The sequence below is a fragment of the Calonectris borealis genome, chromosome 21 (assembly GCF_964195595.1).
Source record: "Calonectris borealis chromosome 21, bCalBor7.hap1.2, whole genome shotgun sequence".
NCBI lineage: Eukaryota > Metazoa > Chordata > Aves > Procellariiformes > Procellariidae > Calonectris > Calonectris borealis.
This window is the reverse complement of record NC_134332.1, coordinates 5,862,977-5,881,763: the sequence shown is the minus strand read 5'-3', so window position 1 is coordinate 5,881,763 and position 18,787 is coordinate 5,862,977. Positions and strand designations below refer to the sequence as shown.

The window sequence follows — 18,787 nt, the reverse complement described above, 5'->3', positions numbered from 1 at the left end:
GGGGGAGTGTGGACTGTCACTGGGAGAAGACATTATCAGGACAAGCAGGTTGGGGGCTGTTTTTAATGTCAGCAAATTCGTGCAGGTTCCTCAGCTGGAAATTCGTGCTCTTTCCATACTAGTACCCTCGCATCACTGAAAACTTTGAACTTCTGAGAAAACGTGAATATTTTTCATTTGCCAAGGTTGAGAATACAGCCTGTGGGATCTGTTGGGATTACAGCATTTCTTCTGCTTCAGGCATCTCTGCCTCATGGGGAGCTTTGTACTCAAAGCCTGTAAATACTGAACATGTCGCTCTGAAGGGCTGCAGGACTAGACAAGAGCAGCAGGGGTTGTAATAATTGTAGCACGAAGGCCTGTGAGTCATTTTAAGCAGTAACTTAGGGCAATGGAGGGCATTTGAAACTTCTGCCAACCCAGAGATCTGCTAGGAGCAGATGTGATCGTTTCTCTCTGGCTCAGGTAGACTTGTTGCAGATCCTAGATGTTGCTCTTTGAGGTTGTACTCTGCATGCTCAGATGCCTAAGGTGGACTCATGCCCTTCCTTTGGCAACTCGATTCAAGAGAAGAATGAGTGCTCCTCACCTCCTGCTACATCCCGGCTGCCGATGCAGTCGGCGGAGCAAGAACGGGCTGCTCCGTGTGCTCATCTTTGACATCAGAAAAGCATCTGTGGTGGAAGCCATGGTCTGGCACCCCTGGGCAGTAGGCAGCTGAATGCCTTCTTTAAACATAAGTGCCAGCTGTGTAGTTCAGGCTACAGCCCTGCGTGCTCCAACATGATATAGCTGTGAGCACAGAAGGAATTCATCAGTGGGAGAAGTTAGAGACTATCTCTCAATGCCAGCCGTTGGAGAGGGAGAATGACCCCAAACCACTGCTAATCTCATCTCATCTCCGAAGGAAATGAACTGAAGACTCAATACGGGCCCCTTCTGTCTCAAACCCACAAGAGAGACATTTGTGTTGCCCCTTTGCCTTCTCCAGGTAGATCTCAGGACACTTTAGGATAACCAAGCCGAAAGCCCGGGAAGTTTTCCCTTTTCAGAACACTGTGGTAGCATTGTGCTATTTCAAATAAGGCAACATGTCCTTTGAATTCACGTAAAAGGCAGCTAAGGGGAGGAGAGCGCGTTAGATGAGGTGCACTCACAGTGTAATTACACTTTCTGGGGCAAATTTGAATTATGGGGCTTGGCCCCTGTCTGGTTGGATAGGGAAACAGGATTTCCCTAATATTTGGTAGCTCACATCTTTTTGTTGTGGAGCGACCACCAAGAACAAGTGTTAGCTGCAAAATGCTAAAGGCAGCAGTGCAGAGTGGGAAGCTAGATGGTCCCGAGCCCGAAAGAATCTGCGCTGAGGAGTGGACTGGGCAGACAGAGAAGCAGCAAGACTTTTCTGTTTCATATGTACGCTGTCTTCTCTCACCACGTCCTACAGGTATGACTTTCTGAGCCCCATAGTCCAGGATTTGGTATGTGGTTTCAGTCGTCCTGCAGTTTTCTCCAGCACACACGCACCCTCCCCCAAAAGTTGTACTAAAAGACCATTGGAAAAACAAAGTTCACTGGGAGAGAGGTATTATAACCCAGGGCCAAGGGGGAATAACAAGACAAAGACCAAGCTCTAGGAATGTCAGCAACTTGTTTTTCTTCCTCTGGGCAAGATGCAGGCCCAGCTGGATCCCCTCAGGTGTTTTGGCTGGTGCTGATTTCTCAAGAGAGGTCTTTCTGCTTTCTGGGGTATGAAGGTTTTCACCACATCTATTGCTAACTGTCTCCCTTCCAAGCCCTGCTGGGGATGCATGACCCAGGTGCTGCTCGTGAGCAAAACAGTTCTGAGAAGCATAAATGAAATGTATTACTTCCCAAGTGCCACCCAGCCTCTTAAAACAGACACGCATTGAAAATGATTTCTCAAGCACCACTGGCAGTTTACAAATGCTCCCGCATCTCACTGCTGGTTATGAATGATGAAGATCTAAAAATAGGGACTTGTTATTTCTTTGATGAATTGAGTTTGATGCATGAATTACAGTTACAAATGTTATTGAAAGTGTTGCCTTTCACTTCTATGGATTCATAGAGCACGTAGACGATACTCCTCTTCCGTCAGATTGATAACCAGAGTTAAGGGATCCACAAAAGTACTTTTCTTCATGTTATTTTGTATCAAATCTGTTTCCTTGGTATTTGTAACTCTCTTTCATTCTGAACCCATTAGCAATCCAGAGAAAATGAATCTATAAGTGGATGTGAAAAATAAATTTTAATTCTAACTGTTCAGATATTTGCTTAGAGAAAATGTGATATAGTAACTAAATTACATTCTCAGATAACAAGGTTGTTGGCGAGTTACAGATATAATTTGATTTTCAGGCAGAACCTAAGTCCTTTATTCAGCTGACAAATATGGTGCAAATGTAGAGTTTTCTGTCCAGTTAAGTATTTGTGAATTGTGGTCAGATAGAGTTATTAGCTGAAATTGTGAATAGTTTTGCATTGCTTAGAAATTGAAGCATTTGTCACTTTTCTTGGACACAATTTGTGAAGAAAAAAATTAGGTTAAAATAGTCAAATATATTACTGTAAACTATTTGTGCAGCTTATAAAGCATAGCTTAGAATAAAGTGCAGGCAGAGGTACTTGGCAAGAGAGAGACTGCTAGAAGTAATACTCATAGTTACGAAGCCAGTTTAAGCTGAGTGTTACAGTCCATAGCATATATCTGAATTTTAAAGGGATTAGTTGATATTAAAAGGATTTCAGAACTAATTTTGAACTCTCAGGACTTTAGCCTATGAGTTCAAAGTGAAAAGGATTGCGAGGTATATAAACATAATTTGTAGAATTGAGTCGGAATGCTTGAAAGCTCTTAATGCCCTTTTGATAGATAGATGGATGTCATTGCTTTGCAGAGGGGGTAGAGAGCAGTGCAGAGATGTTAAATGTCTTTAAATCTCACGACAGATCTGTTACAAACTGGAGTTTAAAGCTATTGATCCTAGTTTTTATCTTCTTAGCATTATTGTATTAGGAATCCTAAAGGTGATATTCCTGATGAACGTTGTCCTTCTGCCAGTCTTTCATACCACAGCATTTGACTTACAGCACCTGCAATCGCCCTCCTATGCCCTTTCGTTGTTTGCAGGATTCGGCGTCTGTTCCACTACATTGTCAACCTGCGCTATTTCGAGATGGTCATCCTCATAGTTATAGCCCTCAGCAGCATTGCCCTGGCTGCAGAAGACCCTGTCCAAGCCGAGTCGCCGAGGAATGACGTGAGTACCAACCGACATGGCCAGAATAAAGTTGTTCTGCTTCTCCCAGCAGTTATGCACATGGCATGTCCATTCCCATCGCCAAAGGATAACACGGTGCACTGGCAAGTGCAAAACTGGATCTTTCTTTAATAACATACTCCAAATCGCTTGTTCCGCTCTCAAAATGCTCACAATTCCTCTCCCTTTCTGCTGCTTCAACCACATCTGAGTTTGAGAACTTGGAAATCACAGGTGGTTTGGCTGGTGTGACTCACGTGGAAGAAGCCTGCAAAGCTTACACACCAGTCAGGAATGGGAAGGGCTTCCCCAGGCACAAGCCAGGGCTGACGCTGTCCTAAGATCCCCTGCTCCTGCTAGAGCAGAACCTGAGGAAGTAAAACCAGATGTGGCTCTTTATCTTGGTGGGGCATGGTAGCAACCTCCTAGAATTAGTAGAAAATCTATTTATCCATGGATGTCAAACCAAACTCGCAGACTTCATAGATGGGTGCCGTTAGGAGCAGAAGTAGGAGCGTGCCACCTTTTACATGAGAGCGTGCAGCCCAGGAGTCTTCATGAAGCAGAGAGCTGGGTGTCTTTTTTCAAGCACATTCACATGAGGACATTGGCCCAGAGGTGGTTACAGTTACATGGACAACTGGGAGTCTACAGAACTGAAGATTAAGTAGAGAAATTGCAAGATGCAGTTGCCTAATTTTGGATTCTTCCATGTAGATAGTTGCAGTATGTGGACATCATGTGATATTTATATTGACTTAATATCCATTTACTATGTATAATCATATGAATCTGACTGTGAATAGGTGCATCCCAGCCACAGAATTATGTTAAAATTTAGGAGGTCTATAGATATTTGAATGGACTGGTATTGCATTTACCAGGATGTGTACTGAGGAGTCGGTGTTCACCCACCCCTTAAACAGATTAAGGAACCAAATTGCTTCAGAGCACGAGTCGGCAGACCAGGTCAGAGCAGGAATTGCCTGAATCTGGTCGGTATTAGCTTTTTCCAGAGGATGATCCCCGAATCCCTATATCAGTAACGAGCTGAAGTAGCTACGAGCAATCTCTCTTTCTCATCCTTAATAACTGTGGAATCAGTTTTACAAAAAGGATTTTATCACTTTCTTACTCTCCCGAGGTCTTTAGTAATACTGTCATCAGCTACAGCAGAAGAGAAACCCAGGCTGCTACACAGATGCTGCAGCTAAGCTCTTTAGGAAAGGATATTCAGATATTTTGATTTGAAGTATCCATTTAGCCCTATTAAACCTACCATATGTGCAGGTGCACTGAAGCAACCCATGGGCATGCATACTGCAGGCGGGCAAGGACTGGAAAAAATGTTGCTGTTTAAATCAGATGATTCGAGTTTGTACCTAAACAATTCGAAAGCCTCCCATCAGATGACCCTTACCCATTGTAGCAAATAGACCGTTGCTAGAATAGACTTTTTGCTCTTTGCTCATGTGCAGATTATTTCAGTGTGTAGTCTCCCCTAATACGCATTTCTCTTTCCCATTTAGGCTCTGAAATACTTGGATTATATATTTACGGGTGTCTTTACCTTTGAGATGGTGATCAAGGTAAGAATTTTTCCAGGCAGAAAGGTTCACCTCCCCTTTCGGATTTACGCTCGCCTACTTCTGGGAAGCGGGAGAAAGAGGGTGGAACACGACAGAGCTCCCTGGGGCGCCTGGAGAGGTGGTGATGACGGAAAGCTTTAACTCGGGAACAGCACTCAGAAGTAGCCGGTGCACAACAGATACCTTTCTGGAGCGGCTCTCCTGGTTTCTTTAATCTCACATTTTATGGAAGAAAATAAGGATATCTTTAGTAGCTGTGGTTGTGTAAGAGGATAAGAAATGTGAGTGCCTGATGCAGAAACGTCTGTGCGTGGCTAAGGACACGGGAGCTGATAGACCTTACTGAGACACGTCTGATTCTTCCCTTTTCCTTTGACGTTGATCAGGAATATTAATAGCAACTGATTCTTGGTCTGTCATGTTTCAAAAAGTTGAGGATTTATCTTTTTACTTTACTCAGTAGGGTGATATGTTTCGCTAAGACTGTGGGGCAGAACTTTCCAGAAAGCACAATTCTAATGAAGTCAGGATTTATTCTTGGGGTAATGATGAGTTAGTTTTTAGTGTCAGAGCAAGATGCAAAAGAGATGCAGAACAAAAAAGAGATTTTCCCTTGTTCGCTCAGTAGAAGGATTTGAAGCTATGTGAGGAAAGCAACCTTACGTGGGCAGTTATAGAGCTCTCAGAAAAACAGATAACATGTCTAGCATGCACTTTGAGACTCGACTGTAGAAGATCGTCAGCAGCGTTGTAAGGGGAGACTCAGCCTCGGGCAGAAGCAGGCCAGGCTGCTACGCTGAGCAGCGTCTTTCAGCAAGTGCTCTGGAGCAGGCGTATTTCTTTGACTGTTGCATTTGGCTGTGGGTCTTCCCACCCTCTCTTTGTGGATTATTGTGTAATATCCTATGCCAGTTGTTAACTCCTACTAATCTGGTAGGATTGGGGTAGAATAAAATTAAACTATTTGGCTGTTTCACACACAAACTGCTGTTCCCATAAATTAATGCATGTCTGTGCAAAGAATCCTATGTAGCGGTTGGTACTCTTGTCTCTCGTGTTTTTGGTTACGGTTTATTGACTTCAGCTTCAGTTTTGACAGAGCTCTCTGTGCCTGTTAGAGGTGAGCAGCCTGACTAAGCATCTAGATGTTGCCCTGCTGCTGTGAAGCCCTGAAGAAGAGTTTGTGAAGGGTCATTTGGTGGAGGACATTCCTCTGTACCTCGGTAGTGTTGGTTTGGTACTTGTTTTATTAAAACTCTTTCTTTTCGTGTGTTTCCTCCAAAGATGATTGACTTGGGGCTGTTACTCCACCCTGGCTCCTACTTCCGTGACCTGTGGAATATCCTGGACTTCATTGTGGTCAGTGGGGCCTTGGTGGCATTTGCCTTCTCGTAAGTACATTTTCCCAATTTCTAGGAAATAAGTTGCAGAGGAGGCAGGACCCTGGCACAGAGCTAGTTGAAGCATAGTGTTTGTGGCTCCATTTCTCAGTGAAATGTTCAGTTTCTGCCCTTTATCATCTCGTAGCTGGGGGGAAGAAAAAAAAAAAATCCCTAAATTTGTGTTGTAGAATCTCTTGAAAATTCTCCCAGCTTTAGGGTGAGACTATGCGCTGTTTATTCAAACATTAAGCCAAGATTTTTGTGACCGTTTGGGCAACTTATTTTCAAGGACACCTTGTAACAGTTTGTGGCAGTCCAGTGTCTTCAGGCAATTGTTTTAAAAATTGTTCTTACTATGCAAAAATAGTTAATGATATCAGCTGATAACTCAGTGAACTCTTTACAAAACATTATTTCTAGTGTCATGGATATTTCTGGTTCATATACCTTTGGTATTTCTCTCTCCTCCTCCTCTCTCATTCAGGGCACTTGCATTTCCAGAGAGTTTCACTTCTAAGGCTAATTGCTCCCTCCCTCAGTCACAGCTCTCTATTTATGACCTTAAATAATGTTCTGTGTGCTTCTTTAATGTCATGGAGGATTTTGAGCAACAGACAAAGAGGAATTGCTTTTTAAAAATGAAGATTAGCTTTTCATTTGAGCATTTTTCCCAGAAGAGACCAAAGGAAGAGCAATGCAGGTTCTTCAATACTTGGGAAGCTCGGAGTTGGATGATGGAAAGAAATTTTCCACGTATAGTTCTAGGCCACGGAATAACTGTATTGCAAATGTTTTCCTGAGAAATTCTAGGAGATTACCTGGAAACAGGCTACAGGACTTGGCCAGTTTAATATTCTGCTAAATTAGCCTTGAGTAATTACAGTTTAGCAGCCCATGCCCAAACTCCACTCACCTGTTTGTTGACATGATGATTAGAGAAGGTGAAGAAATTAGCAGTGTTTTACTTGCTAATGAGAAAAAGCATTCACCTTTTTGCCAAGGAACTGCGGAAGCGTGTCCTCTCTATTTTAGACTGACAGTAATTTTTAGGCAGACAGCCGAATCCATTGCTCCTCGTACGTGCTCTGCTGATGAAAAATACTGCCATGTCCCTTGCAGCACAAAAAGTTACTGGAACCTTTCTGGTAAGGTTAGTCTGGAATATTTCTCAGGAGTTTTTCATTTTCTGAGGTGTCAAAATTCCTTTCACATTAAGGCTGTGAGATTTGTATTCTAGATCTTCTATTCTTCATAGCAAATGCTGGATAAAAAAAGTCTAAGCTAATTTGACCAAGGAGTGAATGGACAGAAGGAGATATGATTTTTGAGCCAGTCGAGGAGTGACACTTGGGGATATCGGGGTCTGGGCTTTCTGTACCCAATCCTACACCAAAGAATTGTTTAGATCTTGGAGCAAGTCATGTCCAATGTAAGTTTTTCAAAGCGATTCTGCCCTCCTCTCTTTAAAGACTTTGTCCCTGTTCATTAGAAATTTGTTTTTCAGAGGAGCTGAGCACTCTGTTTGTAAGCAAGGTTGTGTTGAGATGGAATTGCTGGTCTGGTCTGGTGACCTAAAATTTGACATCCAGGCTGCTTTTTAAGCTTGACTAGACATGTGTGTGGCTTAATTTCCCTGCACATGAAATATATTAGCGTAACATCTTTCAGAACTGGACACGGTCAGAACAAGTTCAGCAAAAACTTACTAAAAAAGTTTAGCACGTTAATGGAGCTCCTCTGGATTGAAAAGAGGTATATAAGTAAAATAATATTAGTCACAAGTATTAGTTTGCAAAGCAATATTATCCAAGTCTGTTGTTCACTGAGAATTTCCCTTTTCCATTAAGAATTCAAACTTTCAAGGCAGACTGGGAGAAGGGGCATTTTGTGAGCCCTTCAGAGCAACTCTGTGTGCTGCGAGAACAAACATCAGGGTTTGCCTTTAAAACATCTTCTCTTTGAACAAAATTTTCTTTTGGACAAGTTACGGATTAAAATGAATAATTTTTAATCTTTCTGAGTCTTTTTGTGCTCAAGTTTTCTATTGCTTGCATTGGGCCATGAATATCTAGCAGCACCTCAATCAGCCTCTAAATAAATTACTTGTACATCCCCTGCCTGTGCTTCATAATAGTGTGCCCCAGGCTGCTTCTATTTTACATACTCTTTGAGTAAGTATTGAGCAGGGATTTACAGAAACCGAATACATAAAACCTGCCTGCCTATTTACTGTCTCCCAGATTAAAGCAAGTCAAATCTATTTCTGACGCTTGGAAAAATTTGAATTTCTTCTGTGATTTTTATAATGACTGTAACCTCTGCTACATGTCCATGTTTCAGCAGGCAGTGAGTGTTGACGTCCAATTCAGAGAATTCTTGCAGTATATCTGGTCTAACCTGGGAGCAGGAGATCCAGTCATTCGTAGATGACGACTCGCGCTCTGTTCCCACTAGTTCAGTTATGAATACTAACAAGTCTCAGACTGCTCCGATGAAAATTGGGTAGATAGTCACGTCCTTAGCTCTACTGCGTTGTTTGGTTAAACCAGACGGACGCACCAAGCCTGCTGAATTTTGATAATCCTGAAAACGAGCTTTTGGAGAATAAACTGGGTAATCTTCATTGTTTTGTTAGTGGGCTTTTTCTAGCAAACACTACAGTCCTGTCACTCATCATTAGTGTCACTGTAAAAATGTATTTAACGTGGCTGTTACCAGTTTCTGTTTGCAAGAATACATGATTGCCACTCAGTGGGTGTGATTTAATTCATGCATGTTCTTGACCTCATCGGTGTCCAGCGAAGGTGATGTGAATCAACTTCTTGCTGAATAGACATGTCACTGAAAACCTAGGAAAAACAGAGCTCCCTGAAACGCTTCCATCTGGACTATTGCAACAGCCTATGTTTGTTTAGGCATACGAGATGGTATCAGTCATTGCTGCAAGGTTCATAAAATCCATCTCAGCCTCTCAAACCAGCTATCAGTACTTTCTGCCTGTAGCTCTTTAGAAGCTATTCTGTGCTTGACTGTAGTTAAAAAAAAGAAAAAATATAAAACAAGGCCCCTAGTGAGATGCTAGAAACATTAATAATACGGACGATGATGATAATAAAAGAATGTCTTCCATTTAGCAATGTATTTCAAAGAGAAATTCCTTCCTTTTTCTAGAGATAAACATGCCGCAAACATACAGACATGTTTTAGTCTTTAGGGAAATAGAAGTAGAGGAGCTTAAAGCAAGCTAGCAAATTTGTCATCAAAATTTATCAGCCCCAGGTGTAAAATGTACTTGCTCAATAGAAATAGCTGATGAATAGCAGCAAAGAGATTGCATTTTTACATTTTCAACAACAGAAAGGTGGCTGAGATGCACAGAATTTCACGCTGCTCTTTGAAAAAGCAAGCAGCATTTGCCAAACGATCAAGGTTATTACCTCCCAAAGCGTCAGGAGGATGAAGGTATATTTGCCCCGTCTGCTTGTCGGTCGAAGGGCTGATGCACCGTGGGGGGATGTGTGGGTATATGCTGTATAGCCAATATGTTGCTTCCTTGCTTGTTTATTTTTATGAACATTGAGTTGGTGGGTGTGGGACAGGGGATGGGATTATCTGCCAGCACATATCTGTATGTGCATGGGGTGCACTGTATAGCCTGATGTTTGTTTGTCATTGACTCTGCTCTTTCTTTGTCTTCTTCTTGCTGGAATCTCTCTCTAGGAGTTTCATGGGGTAATATGTTATTCCTGTCTCTTGCTGCACTGTTATGCCTGTCAAACATGTGTACACACACTTGCCACTGTGGAAACGAACCATGTTACACCCATTGCATCGACTCCTTTGTCCCTTTATTACTCATTATTCAGCGAAACGTATTTTCCCTTAACAATCCTCATTCATCCTAATTTTCTTTAAGCAGAGGATAGAAGCAGACTAGAAAGCCAAGTAGACCAGAGTCAGAAACCATGATAAGCAGATATATTTGTACCAAAAAGACTTGAGGGGATGACTTAGTGGGTACATCGTTAATGTGTGAGTTGCAATTCATTAAAATCTTAATAACTAGGTTTAAAGAAGCAATTTTATTCTCATTCAGAGGATTGCACCTCTAAACTGCATTGGCAGTGCTGGAAGCTTCAGGACTAATTTTGTGCAGTCTGGGCAATGCGACCCAGCTGGGATTCAGGCTGTCAGCCTCTGACATTGGTGAAGTGTCTTTGACATGAAAACAAAGCGTAGAGATCTTTTCGAGAGGTTGGCAGGGGCCATTTGTAAAGAAGGAGGTAGCAAAAGTTGCAAGGAGGCGGCAGTTTTGTCGTTGGTGTGGTACAGCGCAGCTTTGCTTTGGGGACGGAGCGGGAGGCAGAGCTGCATCGTCTCACGCCGCAGTTCCAAGCAGGACAGGAGCTCGGGGGGGCTCCTCTGCAGCAGATAACCCAGAGGTGCAATGAAAAGGGTGCAAAGAAAGGTCTTCGATGTGCTCCAGGAAATTGGGTACTTGTTTCTTTCTTCTGTCTAGGAAACCAGATCATTCAGACCCTGGAAGAGGGTGGCTTTGTGCTTGGGCAGCGTTGCATGACCTCTTTTACTCTTCGGTGGAGGAATTCACTTTCTGCCTTGGGGATTTCAGGCAATTGCAGAAGGTGGTGACTCCGCCCTATTCTGAATATTTGATAACATGACTCTGAAAGACCCATGTTACGTGAAATCAGAGCTGCTGGCAGAAGCAACAGAAACAAGAAGCTTCCATTTTAAAGAACTATTAATTTTTTAAAGGACCTTTTATTTATTAAAGGAAAAAAAGCCATGCAAAGCTCTTCTAAAATATTTTTAATGTTTTAAACAAATGAGCAGCGAACTGCCCCAGAAAAAACAGAACTGGTCTAATGTAACCAGAATTGACCTAAGGCAATTTTTTTCTTCATGGTGTTTTTTCTTTTTTAAGTCATTGGGCTTCTGTTCGCTGTCTGTCTTTATCCTGCTTGCTCTTCTGTAGCTCGTCTGAATTTTGTAGTTGTTATTCTGCAGTCACCTAAGATCTTGTCCTTCCATAACAATATATTTTTGTTGTGAGAAATATTCTGGTCAAATGCATGCTTGTATACACATTTTGACTGAATCCTAGTTCCATCAAGTCTGAATCCTAGACTTTCTATTTTGTGGGACATCTGGCTTTGTAGAGTAGTGTAAAAAACAATATTGGTAGAGAGGTTTCTTAAAAACATCAAAAACAACCCTTAAGGTTTTATTTGACAGGCTGAAATAGTGGCAGAAGATCCATTTAATTAAAATGCAATTTGCATCACTCTAGTTCAGAGTACCAGTCCGTTGAAAAAGCTTTCTCCTACAGCGGGAACCTATGTGACAAGAAATAAGTATGATTTTTCAGGATTCTCTATATGACTTAGATCATAAATCCCATTAACATTTAATTGGCTCACGCTCTTTATTTGCTTAGGTGACTGAAAAAAACAAAAAAAATCAACCCTTCTTAGTATCCTTCATTCAGGCAGAAGGAATTTTGTAGGACTGGAGCTGTCTGCCCTTTACCTCCAGGCGCTCAGTGCAGTCATCCGTGTGCCTCCCCGTGCGAGGGAAAAACAGCTTCTTCTCTCATAGACCCAGGAGGAAGGATTTGCTCTGCCCCCCCTATTCACTAGTCCCCACTAGGTCTGTTTAACCTTCCTAGAAATATTAAGTCCTCTGAGGTTGTTGCTCCAGGCTTGGAGCCAGCTCTGTGAGACCTGAGCTAACTCCTTCAGAGCTGAGAAGTGTCTCTGTTCTCATCCTGAACTTCCCTTCCAGGAGGCCTTATTAATACAGTTGTTACTTAGCGCAAATGCTCGGCAGCGTAGTAAATAGATGTTTAGGTCTCCTGGAAGACACCATGCAGAAATATTCTCTGGTTCTGCTTGAACCCAGGTGAGGACTGTTGAGGTTTACTAGTTCAGTTGCTACCTGCCAGTGGCTGTGCTGCTAAGCTGGGCTGTGTGTGTTGATCTGCAAACCAGAAACGTGGCCACAAATGATCAAGAATTGCATATAGTTCTGGGCCAAGGTATCCCACCTCTTTCTTTCTCCTACTGCCCCAACCCCATGTCCCTTGGCCCTCTCACCTTCACTCTTCTCTCACCTCTATTTTCCTCAGCTCCTACCTCTTCACCCTCTCTGCCCTGGCTTCCTCATCTAGTTAAACCCCGAAAAGCTGGGCAACATGGAGCAACCCAAGCATTTGCTTGGCCTTCCAGAGGGGAGAAGGTGGAGAGAGCAGCAAGGGCAGCCAAGGTGATGGGCATGTGCTGGGTGGCCATCAGCCATGGGGACAGGCTGGCTGGCTGGCCAAGCCAGGTGGTATCTCCTTCCTGGTAACCTGTTTCCCCTTCTACTTCCCTCCTGCCACTGACTGTCCTCCTCAAAAGGCCGAATAAATTGTTTGGCAGCCAGGGCATTGCTAAGGATCAGACAAAGCTGCCTGGGGAGTAGGTGAGCTCCAGTTTGGCTCACTCAGCTGGAGGCTATGGTGACAAGGAGATGGGTGCAGTGACCGTGGCAGGATCGTTGCTTGCTAGGAGTTGGTGATTTGAAAGCAAGTATGCAAAGCCAAACATGGGCCAGATCTTCAGTTCTGCTAAAACCTGAAGAGAAAGCCGGTAAAAGCTATGTTGGCAGTGTCTGCTTCATCTCGACCAGATTAAAGGGTCTCTAATGAGAATCAAAAATGATTTCTTTTAAATACATAATAATTATTTTGTGGCATTAAATCAGTCCTGTAACTCCATGAGTGTTAGCTCAATCACCTGGATTTACAGCCGTGCCAGCAGTCAGGATCCACCTGCGGCTGAATAAAATGGCACTAAAGCAGCCCTGAAAAACGAGATAGGGAGAGGATAAGTAAATCTCCATCCTGTTCCCCCTCTTCTCCATTTCTATTAAATCACGTGCAAAGGCAACTTGTGTTCAACGTATAAGTCATTAGGATACAACCCACGGCTCTCCAAAAATTCCTTGTCTCTCACTGCTTATTGCATTTCAGGACAACTGCAGTGACTGGTAATTGGAGAAAGAGACCGGAGACGAGGCAGGAATGTGTTTCTAGGTTGCAGATTCCAGTCCAGTGTTAGTATTGAGTAGTACAGCATTAGTACTGAGTTATTAGTCTTTTAGAAGTGAATATATTGCAAAAAGACACCTTTCAGGGCTGAGCAAGGTCAGCCAGCCACTAAACTGGGTGGTTTCCTCCGCGCTGCGTGCTTATCCCTTAGCACAGTGCATAGGGCTGGCTGCGGGCAGGGTGGGGGAAGCTTTGCAGCCCACTACCTGCACGTACCTCTTGTGGGTCTCTCGGGTTTCTTGTATTTCTATTGCTTTCTTGTTGGAGAAGAGAAATGTTTAGCAAACTGCAAGAGCGTAGAACAGGTATATCAGCATCTGTTAACATGTTATTCATTCACACCTGTGTTACTTCAATACAGTACCCAAACCTATAGTCATGAATAAAACTCTGTTAAAGATTTTCATCCCATTTTTCACTTCATATGAAACGAAGGGGAATGTCATTGTTTTGCTGTGGGGTTGGAAGAAGATGTAACTGTGTCTTTTTTATTTATTTTGGAAGTGCACGAGGAAAGGAACTCTGTCCTTCCCCTAAAAACCTCTTACGGTAACAAGAGGAGCGGTCTCGAGTCTTGCACTCAGTTTTAACAAAAACTAAAGTCCCATGACGTTAGTGACTTACGGCACCTGCATGCGTAAGTGGGACGTTGCCCTAGCACTGTTCCAGGCATGTAATATGCCATCATATTACATGTTCCCACATGGGTTTGGTAGCATGTCTTCCAAGAGGATGAGGGTACGGGCATGGAGCGGCTCTCGTCCCCAGGAGAGCTCTGTCCCTCACCGTGAAGGCTCCAGTTCCCTCTGGTCGCTGTCTGCTTGTCTCGACACAACATCCCTGCCAGAGAAGTGCAAGAAGCACACAGAGAAACGTCCTCCTGTCTCACCCAGGTGCCTGGGAAGGAGGAGAGCCAAGTGTGACGTTCTCACTTCTCCTGCCTGGGGCTGGGATGAACGTACCGAGCCTCCTCTCCCGGCGGCTGCAGCTTTGACCGTTGCCTGGGTGGGGAGTTGGGGCAGGAAGGTCACCAGTTCCTGGGTGGTGCTCGGTGAGTAGCTGGGAAGTGAGCGAAGGCTGGAGAGCACGTGTGGCTGAACACTGCAAGGACCATGTCCTGCCCACGGCCGTCCTCCTGTGCAGTGATTAACGCGTCTCGAGTGGGCCTTCGTCTGCAGTCCTCACTCCTACTGTCTGTGTCCATGGCGAGGATGGCACTCAAAACCTGTAAAAAAAAAAACAAACCCAAAACAGTTCCACAACCGAAACCACACTGGGTACCTATAGATATTCTAGTTAGTGACCTGAGGACCAAACTATTCCCTCTGTTGTTCTTGTGCCTTTTATCCCTTGCAGAGGAACCAAAGGCAAGGACATCAACACAATCAAGTCACTGCGAGTTCTGCGGGTCCTAAGACCGCTGAAGACCATCAAACGGCTGCCAAAACTAAAGGTTAGAGAATAACCGCAAAGCTTTCCTTCTCTGGAGGTTTGAACTGATCTGAATGAAAGCTGATGGACTAAACTTAATCCAAGTTATTTTTGTTCCTTTTATTTTGTTGCAATTAATCCCTTTGCCAGATTTATAAAAATAGTTGTGCAGATGTTTAGCAAATGTCAAACACTTGTTTCTTTTGCAAACATTGTGTGCAATATTATGAATTATTGTGAATCCACATTAAAATCAAACTTCTAAAAAAAGAAAAGAAAAAAATGCAAATAAATGAAATTACAGTTCATAAGTATGATGCTCTTAGAAATGATATAGGAGAAAATAGGTTTTGGAGTGTTTGACTTTCCCTAGAGAACTTAACATGAATATTGCAAGATTTTCCACAGTCTAAAGAGAAATGTTGTTGCTGTATGAGGACTTTTAATCTGTTCAGTTTTTCTATTAAAGAATATATAGTGCAGGGTTTTACAGCAGTACCCTTTCATCTCTAGAATACTAAGTTACAAAGTAAAATAAACGTAAACGTAATGGCCTGTGGTTACTTATTCAACACCAATTCACGAACACTTTGAGATACAGCCAGCCCATGGAAGCAGAGAATCGAAGGACGTACAAAATTTAATAATTTCTGAGTTTTGGGAACTCTTGCATACCTATTGTAGAATGTCTTCATGTGGCATCACTGCTTGCAGGCTCTTTTCTGAGAGATGGGGAAAAAGCAATGGGTGCTTTTGCAAGGGTGAAACTACGTCTGACAATTCCTGTTTTCACATAGTGGCACGTAAAAATTGGGGGCAGCTGTTATATAGATTTGCTTTTGTCCTTACCCACAATTCACGCTTAAATAATTTTGATTTTATGCATTTTTATGTGTACTAAATTTACCTCAAAAGGTAAGGAATGGTAATGTTGAACAATGTAGAAAACGGTCTTTATTTGTTTGGAGATTTGAAATGTACCGCTCTTAAGTCATAAAACAGTCGACAGTAGCTCAGTCCTACAGCAGGACACCGAACGCTTGCTTTTTATTGAACGTCTTCCTTATTTTCAAGCCATTTGACAGAGTAACTTTACCACTTCTAAAGGAGTATTCAGAAATCTTTAGGTGAAGCAGAAGTCATATTCATATGGTTTGTCTTCAAAATTCTTTCAATTTTTTTTTCCTGGATGTGGTCTTGTATGCAACAATCAGCAAGATTAATGGGGTGATTAGAGATATTTCCAGTGTTTTAATTCAGGATTTCTGGGTTGCATCAGGAGTGTAATTTTGTGAATTATTCAATTCCATTCAGAGAAACAGGAACAGTATTGTCCAAACCCCGCGCTTGGGCAGTAAGACTGCTCAATTTCTATTATTATGACAAACTTCTCAGACTAAAATTAAACTGCAAATTACTTGTAACAATGAATCAGTGACTAATAACCAAAAAATAAATGTATTTGAGAAGTTCTTTGCAGGGAGTTCAGAAGTGACATATGCTGACTAGATTAGTCACACTTAATTTTAATAGACAGTTCATTAGAAAAATATTATTCGAAACATTCGGTTGTTTTGTATCTGGTGTATTTTCCTTATTATTCAAACAGTTCATGTAACGGTCAACGAGTAACATATTTGATGAGTTTTTACTTATCCACTGGGAATAAATTAAACACAAATACATTTTTCATTTCATAGTTGGCCATGGAAATATTTGCTTAGGACTAATATTTATCTCGACAAGCTGCGACTGCCTTTATAAATTTTACGTGCAGCACCAGAAAATTCAGTGGCACAGCCAAACTCGCCGAGAAAGCAGGAGATGTAGGAAGCCGGCATTACTTCTCACAGCTGGAGCATGACTCTTGGTCAAACACTTGGTCAAACACTCGTGCAAGCCCATGAAACCATCCGTGGGTTGTATGTTGGGTAATTACTCCCAAGTGTAGTTGGATGCCAGATGTCACGAGGTTAGGGGCACTTTTCTTTCAACCGCTTAACCTTCTTCTCCTCCGTCCCCAGGCTGTCTTTGACTGCGTGGTGAATTCCCTGAAGAACGTCCTCAATATCCTCATAGTTTACATGCTCTTCATGTTCATTTTTGCCGTCATTGCTGTGCAGCTCTTCAAAGGCAGATTCTTCTACTGCACCGATGAGTCGAAGGAGCTGGAGAAGGACTGCAGGTATGGGCGGGGGCTGTGGGGGGGGACCCCGACTTTCCTCTGGCAGCAGCAGCAGCTCCTTGACTGTCCCAAAGCTGCATCAGTCAGGTATCTGCTGAGCTTAATGAGTCTCCTGTAAGTAAGAGCAATGCTTCAGCACAATTACCTTAGAGGTGAATTTTCCCTTTTGTTGTTTTAATAGGTGCATTGATGACAGCATCCTGGCTGTCATCTAGCAAGTGCTTACCCAAACGTTTAATGATACAGGGGAGCAGGCTCCTTTTCCCAGGGAGGGCTAGGTGTGATTTTAAGGTAAAGGGTTTTTGAAGGGATGGCTTGACTCCTTTTTCTACCTGCTGCCTTGATTCTTAGTGCTCATATGAGTTAGAAAAACATAATGAATAAATAATCAGAAGTGAGTCGGTAGGAAGTTAAAGAGCTCCTAATTAGCTAGAAAAGGGGTTGGTATTTGAATATCTTAAAAGCCCTGTCATGCTTTGTCCTTTGCAGCAGACTGTCAAGGTGCTTTACTCACCACAGTCTGTGTCTTCTTCACTTGCCTTTTTCCTTGGCACCCAAACGGCACCCTCAGCACTGTCCAGGTCTGCCCACGTTACCCCTCTGCGGCGGCCTTGCAGACGCAGGGCACGTCCCTGGTGGGACCGCGTGCGCGCAGCAGCCACGGAGGCTGTCACTGCAGTTCTTCCTTGCAATAAAGCAGATATATTACAGAAAGAAATGTGAAATTGTAGAAAAATGTAGGTTGGAGGGGAACTCTCCAGATGTCAGGTCCCTCAGCCCCTCAAAGCAGGATCCAGTTAGAAGTTAGATCCAACTCTGAAGCAGGAGCCAGAGACTTTTCCCGATGAAGCAGCACAGTTTTCTGTGGGGTCAGACAATTTGGGGGCTGTTAATTGCTGGCTTTGCCTAATGGATGAATGTCCTGATTACAATTTCTTTCATTTCTAGACCTCGGGTCCAGTTTCTGTGGCTCAAAATGGCTCAAAAAATGGCCTTTACTTCTGTTATAAACCTAGGGGCTGTCTCTTTATTTGTCTTTAATACATAGCACTTTGCTACTGGGGCTTTTCGATGTTCCTCAGCGAGTCATACGAAACGGCTGATTTGGTTTAATGCTCTCATTTGGTCTGAATCTCTGTTTTCCCTAGGGGTCAGTACCTCGATTATGAAAAAAATGAGGTGGAGGCACAGCCCAGGGAATGGAAAAAATACGAGTTCCACTACGACAACGTGCTCTGGGCTCTGCTCACACTCTTCACCGTCTCCACGGGCGAAGGGTGGCCAACGTGAGTACACGGGACTGGCAGGGCCAGTGATCGCGGAGGTAATGGCAGCTTTCCCCAGCTCTGAGGGACACGTAAACGGCAGGTGACCTATGGAATAAGAACAGTCCTTCATCAGCTAAGCTTTTACTTTCCCTTGTGTGATTATTGGGTGAGTCAGTAGGCAGGGCTCTCTGTTTTTCTCCATGTTCTTCTGAGCTTGCACAGGGAAGCTTAGGCAGTTTTCAGTACTTAATAGCTTGCTTGATCCAGTCTTTTGGACTCGCACGCCTTTCTAAAGTGTAAAATTGATAATGGGAATGTAAGAAAATGAGGGGAAAAAGTATTGTGACCTATGCTGAAAGTATGTTGGGTATGACAGTCCCCAAATTATATTTCCTGTTCAGCATGTGACTTTATTTTGGCACACTTTTCTGCTGGGACACGTGGAGTACAATTCACGGTCAGGGTTTCTCCATGGCAGGCCTTCCCTGTCCTCCACGTTCAGCTATTTCATAAAATAAAGGATAAAACATACAG

At 43.1% G+C, this 18,787-nt stretch overlaps 1 protein-coding gene across 1 annotated transcript in view; it reads left to right on the top strand.

Moving 5' to 3' along the window:
• CACNA1B (calcium voltage-gated channel subunit alpha1 B) overlaps nucleotides 1–18,787 on the top strand; it is a 296,895-nt gene that overhangs the window by 223,269 nt on the left and 54,839 nt on the right. Inside the window, exons 23-28 of the mRNA XM_075170459.1 lie at nucleotides 3,158–3,287; nucleotides 4,817–4,876; nucleotides 6,161–6,267; nucleotides 14,726–14,822; nucleotides 16,825–16,985; nucleotides 18,134–18,271. Coding sequence (XP_075026560.1) covers nucleotides 3,158–3,287; nucleotides 4,817–4,876; nucleotides 6,161–6,267; nucleotides 14,726–14,822; nucleotides 16,825–16,985; nucleotides 18,134–18,271 — 693 coding nt within the window. The remainder of the gene's footprint in view (nucleotides 1–3,157; nucleotides 3,288–4,816; nucleotides 4,877–6,160; nucleotides 6,268–14,725; nucleotides 14,823–16,824; nucleotides 16,986–18,133; nucleotides 18,272–18,787) is intronic.